The 14,616-nt window shown below is 39.6% G+C and overlaps 1 protein-coding gene across 50 annotated transcripts in view; it reads right to left on the bottom strand.

Moving 5' to 3' along the window:
* KANSL3 (KAT8 regulatory NSL complex subunit 3) overlaps window positions 1–14,616 on the bottom strand; it is a 44,124-nt gene that overhangs the window by 18,661 nt on the left and 10,847 nt on the right. For 39 of the 50 annotated variants that reach the window (XM_025992545.2, XM_025992540.2, XM_072742773.1 and 36 more), the window contains 7 exons: window positions 11,501–11,591; window positions 11,174–11,359; window positions 2,941–3,072; window positions 2,551–2,667; window positions 2,206–2,307; window positions 2,026–2,097; window positions 6–80 (listed from right to left, as the gene is read on the bottom strand). In XM_025992545.2, coding sequence (XP_025848330.1) covers window positions 6–80; window positions 2,026–2,097; window positions 2,206–2,307; window positions 2,551–2,667; window positions 2,941–3,072; window positions 11,174–11,359; window positions 11,501–11,591 — 775 coding nt within the window. Of the gene's footprint in view, window positions 1–5; window positions 81–2,025; window positions 2,098–2,205; window positions 2,308–2,550; window positions 2,668–2,940; window positions 3,073–11,173; window positions 11,360–11,500; window positions 11,592–12,505; window positions 12,550–14,616 lie in introns of all 50 variants that reach the window. The other 11 variants (XM_072742767.1, XM_072742785.1, XM_072742775.1 and 8 more) reach the window with 1 other exon arrangement.

Genomic DNA, 14,616 nt, shown 5'->3' with positions numbered 1-14,616 from the left:
CTTACCCCTCTGGGACCATCCACGGTGAGTAAAGGAAACCCAAGGCAGACAACCGCAGTGACATACTCCATCACTGACACCTGGAAATAATACAATAGTTTGTCTAAAGGTCAAATGACTTTACTGCAGCTACACCATACCCAGAGTCCAGAGGTGGTCCAGACTTACCAGCTAGTCCCCATCTCTTCCTCCCCAGTACTAATCCCCAGGAGAACCAGCCAGTGGCAGCAGTAAGATCACAAGACACAAGATGGAGCCCTGAGAGAACCCCAGCAGAGGGCTGAACCACAGGACGGGAAGTTCAATGCTTCCATCCTATTAATTCCTATACTTAAGTCCTCCTATTCACTTTTCTTTTTTTTTTTTTTTTTTTTAATTTTTATTTGTTTATGATAGTCATACAGAGAGAAAGAGAGAGGCAGAGACACAGGTGGAGGGAGAAGCAGGCTCCATGCACCGGGAGCCTGATGTGGGATTCGATCCCGGGTCTCCAGGATCGCGCCCTGGGCCAAAGGCAGGCGCCAAACCGCTGCGCCACCCAGGGATCCCTCTCCTATTCACTTTTCTCTCCAGTGATAGCAAATGCAATCAGGAGAGCACAAATGTTGCTCTTCTCCCTTAAATGAAGAAAATCTATTCCTTTTTAATTTAATGGTGAGCTCCTAGGCACCCCAAATTTGTTGGAGCAGTTGCTGACTGAATTCTGCTATTCCCAAGACCAGGGTGTAGAGGGAGGTAGCCGCCTTCCTCCAGTGGCCCTAGATGTCATATTTAACCACACCACATGAAGCAGTATAGGCTCCACTTACTTGATCCACTTGAGAATAGGGGCTTTGGACAGGTCAGGAACACTTATGCAAACTAATGTACATATAAATGTATGTAAAATAATTAAGAAAGGTTCCTTGAGGTCTTAGAAAGGAACAGAATATGAATACAACATCAAATTCCAAAACTATTAAAATTTATGCCTGCTAGTATCTTTTTTTAAGGTAGGAGAATAGTACATACATTTGGGAGTGGAAGAGGAATATTTTTTTCAGAGATATATGCTGAAATATATACAAATGAAATATTTGGGATCCCTGGGTGGCGCAGCGGTTTGGCGCCTGTCTTTGGCCCAGGGCGCGATCCTGGAGACCCAGGATCGAATCCCACGTCGGGCTCCCGGTGTATGGAGCCTGCTTCTCCCTCCGCCTGTGTCTCTGCCTCTCTCTCTCTCCCTCTGTGACTATCATAAATAAAAAAAAAAAAATTAAAAAAAAAATGAAATATTTGGGGTTTTCTTTAATATTAAGACTCCAGGGATCCCTGGGTGGCGCAGCGGTTTGGCGCCTGCCTTTGGCCCAGGGCGCGATCCTGGAGACCCGGGATCGAATCCCACATCAGGCTCCCGGTGCATGGAGCCTGCTTCTCCCTCCGCCTGTGTCTCTGCCTCTCTCTCTCTCTCTGTGACTATCATAAATAAATAAAAAAAAAATTAAAAAAAAAAAAAAAAAAGACTCCAATTTTATTTTATTTTTCAAGATTTTATTTATTTATGAGAGAGAGAAAGAGCATGAGCAGGGGGAGGGGCAAGGGAGAGGGAGACACAGACTCCCCACTGAGTAGGAAGCCCAACTCAGGGCTCAATTCCAGGTCCTGGAATCATGACCTCAAGCAGAGGCAGACGCTTCATCGACTGAGCCACCCAGGTGCCCTATTTGGGATTTTCTTCAAAATAATTAGAGGAAAGTGGGCAGGGGTAAGATGAAAAAACCTGGCCATGAGTTAACTGCTGGTAAGCTGGGTGAGGGGCCCATAGGCTTTATTTTACATCTGTTCTCCTTTTAGGTTTCTGCTTAAAATTTCCACAATAAAGTTAGAAAACAAAGTTAGTCTTTTACGCCTTAAAATGTCATATATATAGGCAGATCATCTACCACAGTGTCTGGAACATAAAAAAGGACTTAATGGTAGCAATCAGCAGCAATAGCCTATTATTCTATCCCAAGACAACTTCCAAATGAGATGGAAATTACTTACGTGACAGGCCACCAAAGCTCCTGTATTCCAACCAATCAAGATAATAGGTTTGTGGGGGAAATGGCTATGAATCTTTGAGGGAAGAGAAAGAAGACAGTAAGACAGGAGGACATAGCTGGGTGCAAAACAAGCCCAGCATGCTGGGCATGCCACAGTGAATTCAAACAAGGGCACTCTCACCTCCAGCACTTTGCTTCTCACTGCCCCAATCATATGCTCGAGACACTGCAGAACTCCGACCCCACTACCATTGTTCAGCAGATGGGTGGCTACAGGGATGACCTAAAGGAAAGAAAGTGGCAGCCATGCCAGCAGAGATAAGTTTCTAATCTTCTCTCAATTCTGCTTAACCTACCCTAAATCCCTTCAACTTTAGATAAGCACCATTCAAATTAAAAACAAAGAGAGTGGGGGGATGCTCAACACTTAAGTCCATCCATTTGGACCCCCTCCCACATTCTGTCGCCTCAGTCCTTCAAGACTCTACTCCAACCAGGAGATAGTTCCTCTTATTCCCACACATACCTTGCCTAAGCAGGACAGCTGAGACTGCCAGAAGCGGTGGCGGCGTGAGGTGGGAAACACGGAGCTAGAAGGCCCGGAGGAGGCAATGAGAATGAGAGGAGAGCCAGGGAGTTTGCTCTAAGGAAGAAGAACCCCAACAGAGAACCAGTGAGAGAGAGGTGTTACTCCACAAAATCCTAAGCATCCCAATACCTTTCTTATTCCAAACAATGCTAATTTCCTTATGAAACTATGCTAAAGCACTATACACAACCAGTTATTAATGGCAAAAGTTATTTATTATCCTCTTACTAAGGTTCTGAGACTGAATTCTAAAAATTTCATGGGCCATAGTTAAGTTCTGAGCTCCTCTGATTTGCCATAGTTAAGTTCTGAGCTCCTCTGACTTACTGGTTTGTTATGAGAAAGCACTCCCACAGCAGGATCCCAGGGCCTCTTCAGCAAGAGGGACAAGGCCTCAGCTCCTGCAGCCCCAGTCTTCGTGTTAGATGACACAAGCATCCGGTCAATCAAAGTAGGGATCTAGAAGCAAAAGCAAAGATGCTTCCAGTGAGAAGCAGGAGACCTACCCACTAGCAGGAATTGGGTGGGAGGAAAGAACCCCATTATGAGTCACAGACAGACTTCAACTAAGCCTTTCAAACTTTATTTGGGGGCAAAAGTACAAATAAGGAGATAGTTGAAAAGTATGCCTCCCATCATTAAAGGTAAATGGGTACAATCTTTTAGAAAGAAATCTGATGATATGTATCAAGAGACTTAAATTTAGTGCTATCCCCTTCCCAAAGGATTCTACTTCTCAGAACTTTTCCTAACAAAATATATAAAAAATATACACATGGGGCTTGGGGCGGGTAAGGGTGTGTGTAAAAGACAAATTAATTCTCAATAATGATTAAGGAGAAAAAATAACCTAAATATATCTATAAGAGAATGATTAAGCAAGTTATCCATGTAACTAGGTATTAAGGTTAATTTAAAATATTTAAAAGAATCTGTAATAACATAGGGAAATAACTTTGCTAAAATGTTAAAGAAAAATAGAAAACATAAAAATTACATCTACTCAGAAAAAATGCTATTAGAAAATATGCCAAAATATTAATAGTTATCTTTATGGAGTTATGGACAGCTTTTTTCTTTTTAGATTTCTGTATTTTCTAATATCCTCAATGAACATCGGTTGATTTTATAAATTTTTTTTAAAAATCTGCATTTTACTCTAGAGTATTGCCTTCAAGCTTTGACACTTTAAAGAAATCTGTTATTGTGCCCAAAATAATATTTCCTATGTACTGTGTGTACTGTGACTTATACCATATCCTATTTTTTACTAGAAAATGTGACCTCATAGATGTGTAAGTATAGGTTTTGGACATGCTGATGCTTACACTGAGAGAAATATTTCTATGAAAAAAAAAGAAGAAATATTTCTGTGAATTCCATATTACCCACAAAAGGTCAAAGTGACCTAGGGGAAAGGAAAGAATTTCAAATGTTTAAAGGTAGTCTTCAGAAAAGCAAAAACAGGGGATCCCTGGGTGGCACAGCGGTTTGGCGCCTGCCTTTGGCCCAGGGCACGATCCTGGAGACCCGGGATCGAATCCCATGTCGAGCCTGCTTCTCCCTCTGCCTATGTCTCTGCCTCTCTCTCTCTCTGTGTGACTATCATAAATAAATAAAAATTAAAAAAAATAAAAAGAAAAAGAAAAAAAAAACATTCTGAGAAAGTGGAGAATGAAAAGTACTATGGTGATGCAGGTTGTAAAGTCAGCCCATAGCTAATGCTATCCCCAACAGTGAAAACGTGAGAGCTTTTCCTCTAAGATCAGGAACAAGATAAGGATGCCCACTCTCACCACTTTTATCCAACACAGTAGTACTATTAGTCCTAGCTGGAGCAATTAGACAAGAAAAATAAAAGGAATCCAAATCAGAAAGGAAGAAGTAAAACTGACACTATTTGCAGATGACATATTCTATAGAGAAAATCCTAAAGACCTGACCAAAAAGCTGTTGGAACTAATAAACAAATTCAGCAAAGGTGCAGGATACAAAATCAATATATAAAAATCTGTTGCATTTCTATACACATGTATCAAACTAGCAGAAAGGGAAATTTAAAAGACAATCCTTCTTACAACTGGATCAAAAAGAAAAAATACCTAGGAATAAACTTAACCAAGGAAGTGAAAAACTATGCAATTAAAAATATAAGACATTAATGCAAGAAACTGAAGAAAACATAATTAATGGAAAGATATTCTGATATTCTGTGCTTATGGATTGGAAAAATACTGTTAGGGGATCCCTGGGTGGCTCAGCAGTTTAGCACCTGCCTTCAGCCCAGGGCTTGATCCTGGAGACCCGGGATTGGGTCCCACATCGGGCTCCCTGGATGGAGCCTGCTTCTGCCTCTGCCTGTGTCTCTGCCTCTCTCTGTGTCTCTGTCTCTCATGAATAAATAAATGAATCTTTAAAAAAAAAAAAAAAAAAAGGAAAAATACTGTTAAAAGTGTCCAAACTGGGCAGCTGGGGTGGCTCAGCGGTTTAGTGCCGCCTTCAGCCCAGGGCATGATCCTGGAGACCCAGGATCAAGTCCCATGTCAGACTCCCTGCATGGAGCCTGCTTCTCCCTCTGCCTGTATCTCTGCCTCTATCTCTCTGTGTCTCTCATGAACAAATAAATGGAATCTTTAAAAAAAAAAAAAAATGTCCAAACTACTCAAAGCAATCTGCAGATTCAATGCATACCTATCAAAATTCCAATAGCACTTTTCACAGAAATAAAGCAACATTAAGATTTGCATGGAACCACAAAAAAAACCTGATTATCCAAAGCAGGAGAAAGAACAAAGCTGGAGGCATCACGCTCCCTGATTTCAGGCTATATTAACAACCTGCAGTAATCAAGAGTATTTTTATACATACACATGGATCAATGGAACACATAGATCAATGGAACAGAATAGAAAGCCCAGAAATAAAGTAACACATAGATGTCACAGTAACACACATATGACACATATGTCAAAGATGACATATATGGCATCTATGGTTAGTTAACTTATAATAGAGAAGCCAAGAATATAGAATGGCAAAATAAATGGTGTTGGGAAAACTAAACAATCACATGCAAAAGAATGAAACTGGACCAGTACTTTACACCATACACAAAACTTAACTCAAAATGGATCAAAGACTTCAACATAGACCTGAAACCATAAAATTTCTATAAGAAAACATAGGCAGTAAGCTCCTTGACATCTGTCTTAGTAATAAGTTTTTGAATCAGACACCCAAAGCAAAGGCAACAAAAGCAAACTATTGGGACTACATCAAACTAAAAAGCTTCTGCATAGCAAAGGAAACCGTAACAAAATGAAAAGGCAACCTACTGAACAGGAGAAGATATCTACAAATATCCAATAAGTGGTTAATACCCAAATTATATAAAGAACTCTTACAACTCAACAGCAAAAAAATAATCCAATTAAAATGAAGATCTGAATAGACATTTTTCCAAAGATGACATACCGATAGCCCACAGACACATGAAAAGATGCTCAACATCACTCATCATCAGGTAAATGCCAATCAAAACTACAGTGAGAAATCATCTTACCTCTGTTAGAATGGCTATTAGGAAAAAGACAAGAAATACCAAGTGCTGGCAAGGATGCGAGATAAGGGAACACTTGTACACTCTTGGAGGGAATGTAAACTGGTGCAGCCACTATGGGAAACAGTATGCAAGTTCCTCAAAAAATTAAAAACAGAACTACAATATGATCCAGCAATTCTACTTCTGGGTATTTACCCAAAGAAAATAAAAATACGAACTCAAAAAGATATATGCATCCATCCCCATTTTCATTGCACCATTATTTATAATAGACAAAAAATGAAAACAACCTAAGTTATTTGAATGGATAAAGAAAATGGGGTGTATGTACACACACACACACAATGGAGTATTATTCAGTTATAAAACCGAAAAGAAATCTTGACATTTACTACAACATGGATGGATCCTGAGGGCATTATGCTAAGTGAAATAAGTTAGACACAGAAAGATACTGCATGATCTCACTTATATGTAGAATCTAAACTAAAAAATAAAACAACAGCAACAAGCTCACAGATATAGATAGCAGATTGGTGGCTGCCAGAGGCAGGGGACTGGAGGTGGACAAACTAGGTCAAGGGTATCAAAAGGTACAATCTTACCATTTTAAAATAAGTAAGTCATGGAGATATGATGTTCAGCATAGTGACTATAGTTAATATTGTATTGCCTATTTTTTTTAAGATTTTATTTTATTTATTTATTCATGAGAGACAGAGAAAGAGAGGCAAAGACATAGGCAGAGGGAGAAGCAGGCTCCATGCAGGGAGCCCGACTCAGGACCCGATCCTGGGACTCCAGGATCACGACCTGAGCTGAAGGCAGCTCTAAACCACTAAGCCACCTAGGCTGCCCTGTACTGCCTATTTGAAAGTTGCTTAGAATAGATCTTAAAAGTTCTCATCACAAGAAAAAATTTTGTTAACTATGCACAATGACACATGTTAACTAGACTCATTGTGGTGATCATTTTGGAATATATACAAATATCAAGTCATGTTGTACAGCTGAAACTAATAAAATGCTATATATTAAAAAGTTCAAAGACAATACAAGAAAATAAGCTGCCCAGGTAATGACAAGAATGGACAGTAATACTATTTTAAAAAGAACAAGACTAAAAAGATTTCTCCCTGAGAAATTAAGGGTGAATATATCATCAGACTACCTCAGCTTAATTCAGGAAACAAATGTTGATGCCACAGCTGCTGTTACAAGGCACTAGGCTTATAATCTATGAGGGGTAAGGAAGACAGACACACAAATAACAAAAGAGGCTATTAATAAGTGCCAGAAAGAAAGAGAAACCCCACACTGCTGATTCAAACCATCTGACAGAGGAGGAGAAAGTCAAGAGGCAATTTTCATCTGAAGATGCAGCATGTGAAATGAGATGTGCTCGGCAGAATTCCAAGAGAACATGGGGAAAATGCTTTCCAATCAGTGACACTAGAAAGAAGCAAGACTATAGGGCTTATTCTTTGCAACTTATTCTGTAACTACAAGCCACTCAACACCTTGAGGAAGAGAATCTGATCTGAATCAGACTTCAAAAGCTTTTACCTGGCAGCAGAGTACAACTCTGAAACAAGAAAGTCTTGAAACTCACTTTCCGTCAATACAGGCTACTTAGAAATAATTAATCAATACCAATTTCTCTGCTTGGAGCTGGTAAACCAAGCCTCACTGGTCTTTCCAACACTGCATTCACTCTCAACAAAAAATTAAGAGGCTAGGGTGTATACTCTCTCTGCTCCCTTCACAATGGTTCTAATGCTGAAAGTAGCTGGCCCAAGAGCATGATCCCATTCACCTTCATTTCCATCCAACAGGTACAATTAAAAGGAAGTAAAAGACCTTTACTTTAAAAATTGTTAAGACATTAAAAAAAGAAATTAAAAATGACACAAGAAAATGGATATTCTATGCTTATGGATTAGCAAATTTAACATTGTTAAATGTCCATACTACCAAAAGCAATCTATAGATTCAACTCAATCCATATCAAAATCCCAATAGCATTTTTCAGAGAACTAGAACAAATAATCCTAAAATTTGTATAAAACCACAAAAGAGGGACGCCTAGGTGGCTCAATAGTTTAGCACCTGCCTTCGGCCCAGGGCGTGATCCTGGAGTTCCAGGATCGAGTCCCATATTGGGCTCCCTGCATGAAGCCTGCCTCTCCCTCTACCTGTGTCTCTGCCTCTCTCATGAATAAATAAACAAAATCTTTAACAAATAAATAAAACCACAAAAGACCACAGATAGCCAAAGCAATCTTGAGAAAGAACATCAAAGCTGGAGGTATCACAGTCCCAGAGTTCAAGATATACTACAAAGCTATAATAATCCAAACACCATGGTATTTTTTTTAATATTTTCCTTTTTTAAATTTATATTTTTTAAAGATTTTATTTATTTATTTATTCATGAGAGACATACAGAGAGAGAGAGATGTAGAGACACAGGCAGAGGGAGAAGCAGGCTCCACATAGGGAGCCCAATGTGGGACTCGATCCCGGGTCTTCAGGATCACACCCTGGGCCGAAGGTGGCGCTAAACCGCTGAGCCACCCGGGCTGCCCCAAACACCATGGTATTAACACAAAAACAAACACATAGATCAATGGAACAGAATGGAGAACCCAGCAACAAACCTACACTTACACGGTCAATTAATCTATGACAAAGGAGACAAGAATCGGGAGAAGACAGCCTCTTTCATAAAGAAATGGTAGGGCCGCCTGGGTGGCTCAGCAGTTGAGCGTCTGCCTTGGGCCCAGGGCGTGATCCTGGAATCCCAGGATCGAGTCCCACATAGGGTTTCCTGTGTGGAGTCTGCTTCTCCCTCTGCCTGTGTCTCTGCCTCTCTCTTTGTGTCTCTCATGAATGTATAAATAAAATCTTAAAAAAAAAAAAAAAAAGAAAGAAATAATGTTGGGAAAACTGGATAGCTACATGGAAAAGAATGAAATTGGACCACTTTCTTGTATCATACATAAAAATAAACTCAAAATGGATTATAGACCTGAATGTGATATCTGAAACCATAAAACTCCTAAAAGAAAATATAGGCAGTAACCTCTCGGACATCGGTCTTAGGCAACATATTTACAGGTACGCCCCTAAGGCAAGGGAAACAAAAGGAAAATAAACTATTGGGACTACACAAAATAAAAAGGTCTTGTACAGCAAAGGAAACCATCAACAAAATAAAAAGGCAATCTCCTGAATGGCAGAAGATATTTGCAAATGATATATCTGATAAGGAGTTAATATCCAAAATATGTTAAGAACTTATGCCACTTAAAAACAACAAAATAATCCAATTTAAAAAATGGGCAGAGGACCTAATAGACACTTTTCCAGAGGGCATATAGATCGCCAACTGACACATGAAAAAATGTTCAACATCACTAACCACAAGAGAAATGCAAATCAGGGGATCCCTGGGTGGCTCAGCAGTTTAGCGCCTGCCTTTGGCCCAGGGCGTGATCCTGGAGTCCCAGGATCGAGTCCCACGTCAGGCTCCTGGCATGGAGCCTGCTTCTCCCTCCTCCTGTATCTCTGCCTCTCTCTCTCTCTCTCTATGTCTATCATAAATAAATAAATAAATAAATCTTTAAAAAAAAGAGAGAGAAATGCAAATCAAAACCACAAAGAGTTACCACTTTATACCGGTAAAGATAAGAAATAACAAGTGCCAGCGAGGATGTGGAGATAAGGGAACCCTTGTGCACTCTTGCTGGGAATGTAAATTGGTGCAACCACTGGAGAAAACAGTATGGAGGTTCCTCAAAAAATTAAAAATAGAATTACCTTTTGATCCAGTAATTTACTACTGGGCTTTTACCCAAAGAAAATGAAAACACTAATTTGAAAAGATATATGCACTCTATGTTCACTGCAGCATTATTTATAATAGCCAAGATACGGAAGCTACCAAGTGTCCATCCACAGATGAATGGGTAAAGATTACGTGGTTTATATACACAATAGAATACTACTCCCACCATAAAAAAGAATGAGATCATGCCATCTGCAAAAACATGGATGGATCTAAAGGATATTATGCTAAGTGAGGTAAGTCAAGAAAAGACAAATACCATATGACTCCATTTCCATGTGGAATCTAAAAAATAAAACAAGTAAACAAACTAAAAAACAGAAACAGATTCATAAATACAAAGTACTAGTGGTTGCCAGAAGAAAGAGGGTTGGGGGGATGGTGAAATAAGTGAAGAGGATTAAGAGATACAAACTTCTAATAATAAGTCACAGAGATGAAAAGTACAGCATAGGGAGCAGTTAATAATATTGTAATAACATTATCTAGTGATAGATGGTGACTATGCTTACTATGGTGAGCAAGGAGTAATGTACAGAACTGTCAAATCACTATATCATACACCTAAAAATATAAAACACTGTATCTCAACTATAAATAATAAAAATTAAATTCAAAAAATTTTAGCAAGAAACAACCAAAGTATTCATTTTGAACTTGATAATCTAAGAAAACAAGAGCCTGTCAGTAGAGGAACCACTCCTGAGAGCACAGCCTAGAGTGGACAGTGCTGGAAATCTTCCCACCCCACAGTCCTGTACTTGGTGAACACCTAAGTCTGCTTCTGTCCTCATTTTCAACATGCCTCCCTGGTAAACCCTTCACCTTCCCCATGATAATTCAATTCTTTTCTCACCTCACCTCAGAGGTGACTCAAACCACAAGCTGCAGGGCTGGAGAGGCTAAAAGTACATTTTGGTTTTCAGGCCTCACACTTCATCCTGGAGACAGCAGGGCTAAAGACGTTTACACCAGACAAAACGTAAAATGATACCATGTCTCCTATTTTTAATAGTAAAGCAAACCTGTTAGCTTCAGTCATGTCCTCCAGGCTGACCAGGCAGTGACCTTGCCCAACCCCACTTTCTGAACCTACAGCAGAGGCTGGCCAACTTAGGACAAGGGGCAGACTCCAATCATAACCTTACCTTCCCTTTGAGTGTCTGCAAAGCATCTAGGTAGGCGGCCAGCATGGGCAGACTCAACGTCTCCACCAGGGTGGTATGCAGCCACTGGATCAGCTTGGTGTCCCAGCTCACACTTGCCAGAGCCTGCCGCACTCTCCTCGCACACTTGTCCACAGCAACACGGCGCAGCACTGGCTCATTGCAAGCCTAGAAGATGTAAGTGAAGTGGTAATACATGAAGGCCACCTTGTTAATAACTGGGGCAGGTGGCAAGGGAACAACAAGTTAGTCAGCCAGTAAGGCTAAACTAGGGAGGGAACACCATGGGGCCATTTTCTGGAGTCTTACCCCTTCATTGGCCAATCGGGCAAGGCGGTCAGACTGCAGGGCTTTGAGGATCTTGTTAAATAGCTTGTTCTGGGCCATTGTCCAACCAGTCCTATAAGAGAAACTCAGAGGAATTAAAGTCAAACATCGGGACACTCCTCATGCATGTACATTGTACAAAGATGTTTTCTGTCCACAATATGAAACAATATAACTCAAAGCAGCTTAATGCAAGACCACTGAGCTAAAGCACAACACCTAGATTTTGGTCCCAATCCTGTCCATAAGTCACTTCAGCATACATTTGTATTAATATATACACAAGTCAAAACCAGTTATGAATGAAGTTTTTTACAGTGCTAGCAAAGCTAAGTATTTATCTAGAGGCTAAAATAATCCATTAATAAAAAATAGCATGGCACCACTGCACAGATATATTTGAATTTTACAAGTTTAATATTTCACATAAAAAGACAGGATAAACAAGCATTTCAATGTACTAAAACCTCAGACTAAGAGGCCTATTTAAATTACATTTAAGAATATAAACAGGAATATAACAAATGAAGCTTTTCCCTAATACTGCATCCCATACTACTACTCTCCCTTTTCCATGTATTATTTTTTATATTTTTCTGTATACTACACAATTAACAAATTTCCTTTTGAATGCTCTGTTCCATAAAAGTTAACACTGTACCATCTCCTCATGACACTGGCATACACACTTCTACTTTGATTAGGGAAGGCTTTGTGTATCCTCCTCCAATTCAGCAGTAAACATCCACAATTAGAATCTAGTTCTACTGCTTTTGTTCCCACCTCATCACACCTAGTACAGTGCAAGGAGCTTATTTAAGTCTCCCCTCAGCCCACTCCTGGCAATCTTAACGACTCTAAAATACTCCAACTCTGGACAGTAACCTTTCTAAAGAGACTAAGAAAAGGTAATAGAAGATGCTCAATTAATATATGTTTATCAACTCTCCCTACCACACACACACACAAAGCTAGTGATTAAGTTACCTTTAAAAAAACAATTTATGTGGATGCCAGACCCAAATGAGAACCTGGAATGAGATCATAGTAGCATTTCAATCAGTAAGGTTAAAGTAAATAGGGCTGAGACAACCACTACCCAATTGGAAAAAGAAAATCTAGACCCCTACACATCACTCTCTACACCAAAATAAATTCTAAGTAGAAAAGTTAAATATGAAAAAATAGTTACTAATAGGAAAAAGTGGTAAATACATACATATATATATATACCAGAATGAGTAAAACTTTTCTAAATATGACCTAAGACCTAAAAGCCATAAAAGAAAGATAAATGTTAAAGATACAAATATAGGGAGGGCTAGGGCCTAGGTGGCTCAGGTTATGATCCCAGGGTCCTGGGATTGAGACCTGCATGGGCTCCCCTCAGCAGGGTGCCTGCTTCTCCTTTTCCTCCCTACTTGTACTCTCTCACTATCTGTCTCTTTCTCTCAAATAAATAAAACCTTTAAAAAAAAATAAAGATATGAAGATAAAAATTTCAAACTTCTACAAAGGAAAAAACTAAACTATTATAAAGTCAAAACACAATGGAAAAATAACTGTCATTTCATCGAAATAGAAAAAGTCACCAGAAAATTAGTGAGAAAATGATAAAATACTCAAAAACAATGGGTAAAGAACATGAAAAGGCAATTCACACAAAAAAATTAGTCAACTCCCTCCAAAATCAAACATGCAAATGAAAATCATAAAACATTATTTTTCACCTATCAAATGGGTAAAATTAATTTAATAATACTCTGTACTGTGAGAGTATAGGAAAACAGGTCCCTCCATACTTTGTTGATGGAAATATAAATTAGTACAACCTTTTGGAAAGTCAATTTGGAAAATCAATTCTGAGGAAAAAAATCAATCAAAATAACCTAAGGCAGATTATGTCACTCTGCTCAAAGGCCTTTCATGGCTCTACTTCAATAAGTTACAAGCATGTCCCTCCTTGCAGTGGCCTATCTGGACCCTATTGCCTCTCTAACCTTATCATCCATGACTACCCCTGACTCCCTGAACTTCACCACATTGCCCCACCCTACCTGACACACATACCCTATATGCTTCCACAACACAGACTAGGCCCTGGTCATCCATTCCTTCTACCTGAAACAATGGCTCCCTCTCCAATCTCTTTCAGGTCGCTGCTGAAACATTCATTACCTTCTACCGAGGCTTCTCCTGACTCACTCTTATTTAAAACTACCAATACCCAGATTCCTTAGTCCCCTTTCCAGCCGTGTGACCACCTCCTGCTCTATCCATTTTACTTTTTTGTTTAGTGTGTCTCCCTTTGCTACAATGTGAAGTGCAACATGGCAGGGATTTTTGTTGGTTTTAAGTGTTATATCCCCAGAATGTAAAACCGTGCCTAGCACACAAAAGACACTTGAACATCTGCTGAAGAATAAATAAATGGATGAACTGTATGCATTATGCATACTATATTCCAAGTCCTGTAAACGGCTGAGTGCAGACTCCAACCCTTACACTCCGTACCACACTAAGCACTGAGCAGGAGAATGCTGAAACATGATCCAGGCTCAACTGTAAACTTAGCCCTTCACCGTGCCTGGGTGGGCAAACTGAGGGAAGCTACTTGAAACACCTTCAACAATCTCAACTTCTCTTATAACAGACTAGTATCCTTCCCATCATACACCACCAGCAAGATACCCTCTTTTCTACAGGTCATCTAAGAATACTAGGAACATGGCCAGTAAATATGCAGATGGAAGACAAATTACCCTGTTATTCACTTTCTGCAACTATCCTACTGTCCTTAGAAAGAGTAAATACCCTCTAGAAAGGGACAAAGTAACAGGCCTTCATTTCCTCTGTAAAATAAAATCTCTCCCTATTACATCTCCAGTTTTACAACTGACTACAGTTACACAATCCAAGAGAATACTACCTAGGAGTCAAGACTCTAACCAGGTCTGCAATAAAGAACCGGCTATGTGTCCTCAGTCTCCTTGACTATAAAATAGATGTGGACGACATGGCCTCCAAGGTGGCTTCCAGCAACCAAAAACTCAGGTAGTTATGATTACCAATGGGAGAAGTTGTAAGAGAGCAGCTGG

The sequence above is a fragment of the Vulpes vulpes genome, chromosome 16 (genome assembly GCF_048418805.1).
Source record: "Vulpes vulpes isolate BD-2025 chromosome 16, VulVul3, whole genome shotgun sequence".
Lineage (NCBI taxonomy): Eukaryota > Metazoa > Chordata > Mammalia > Carnivora > Canidae > Vulpes > Vulpes vulpes.
This window is presented reverse-complemented; position numbering and strand designations above follow the sequence as displayed.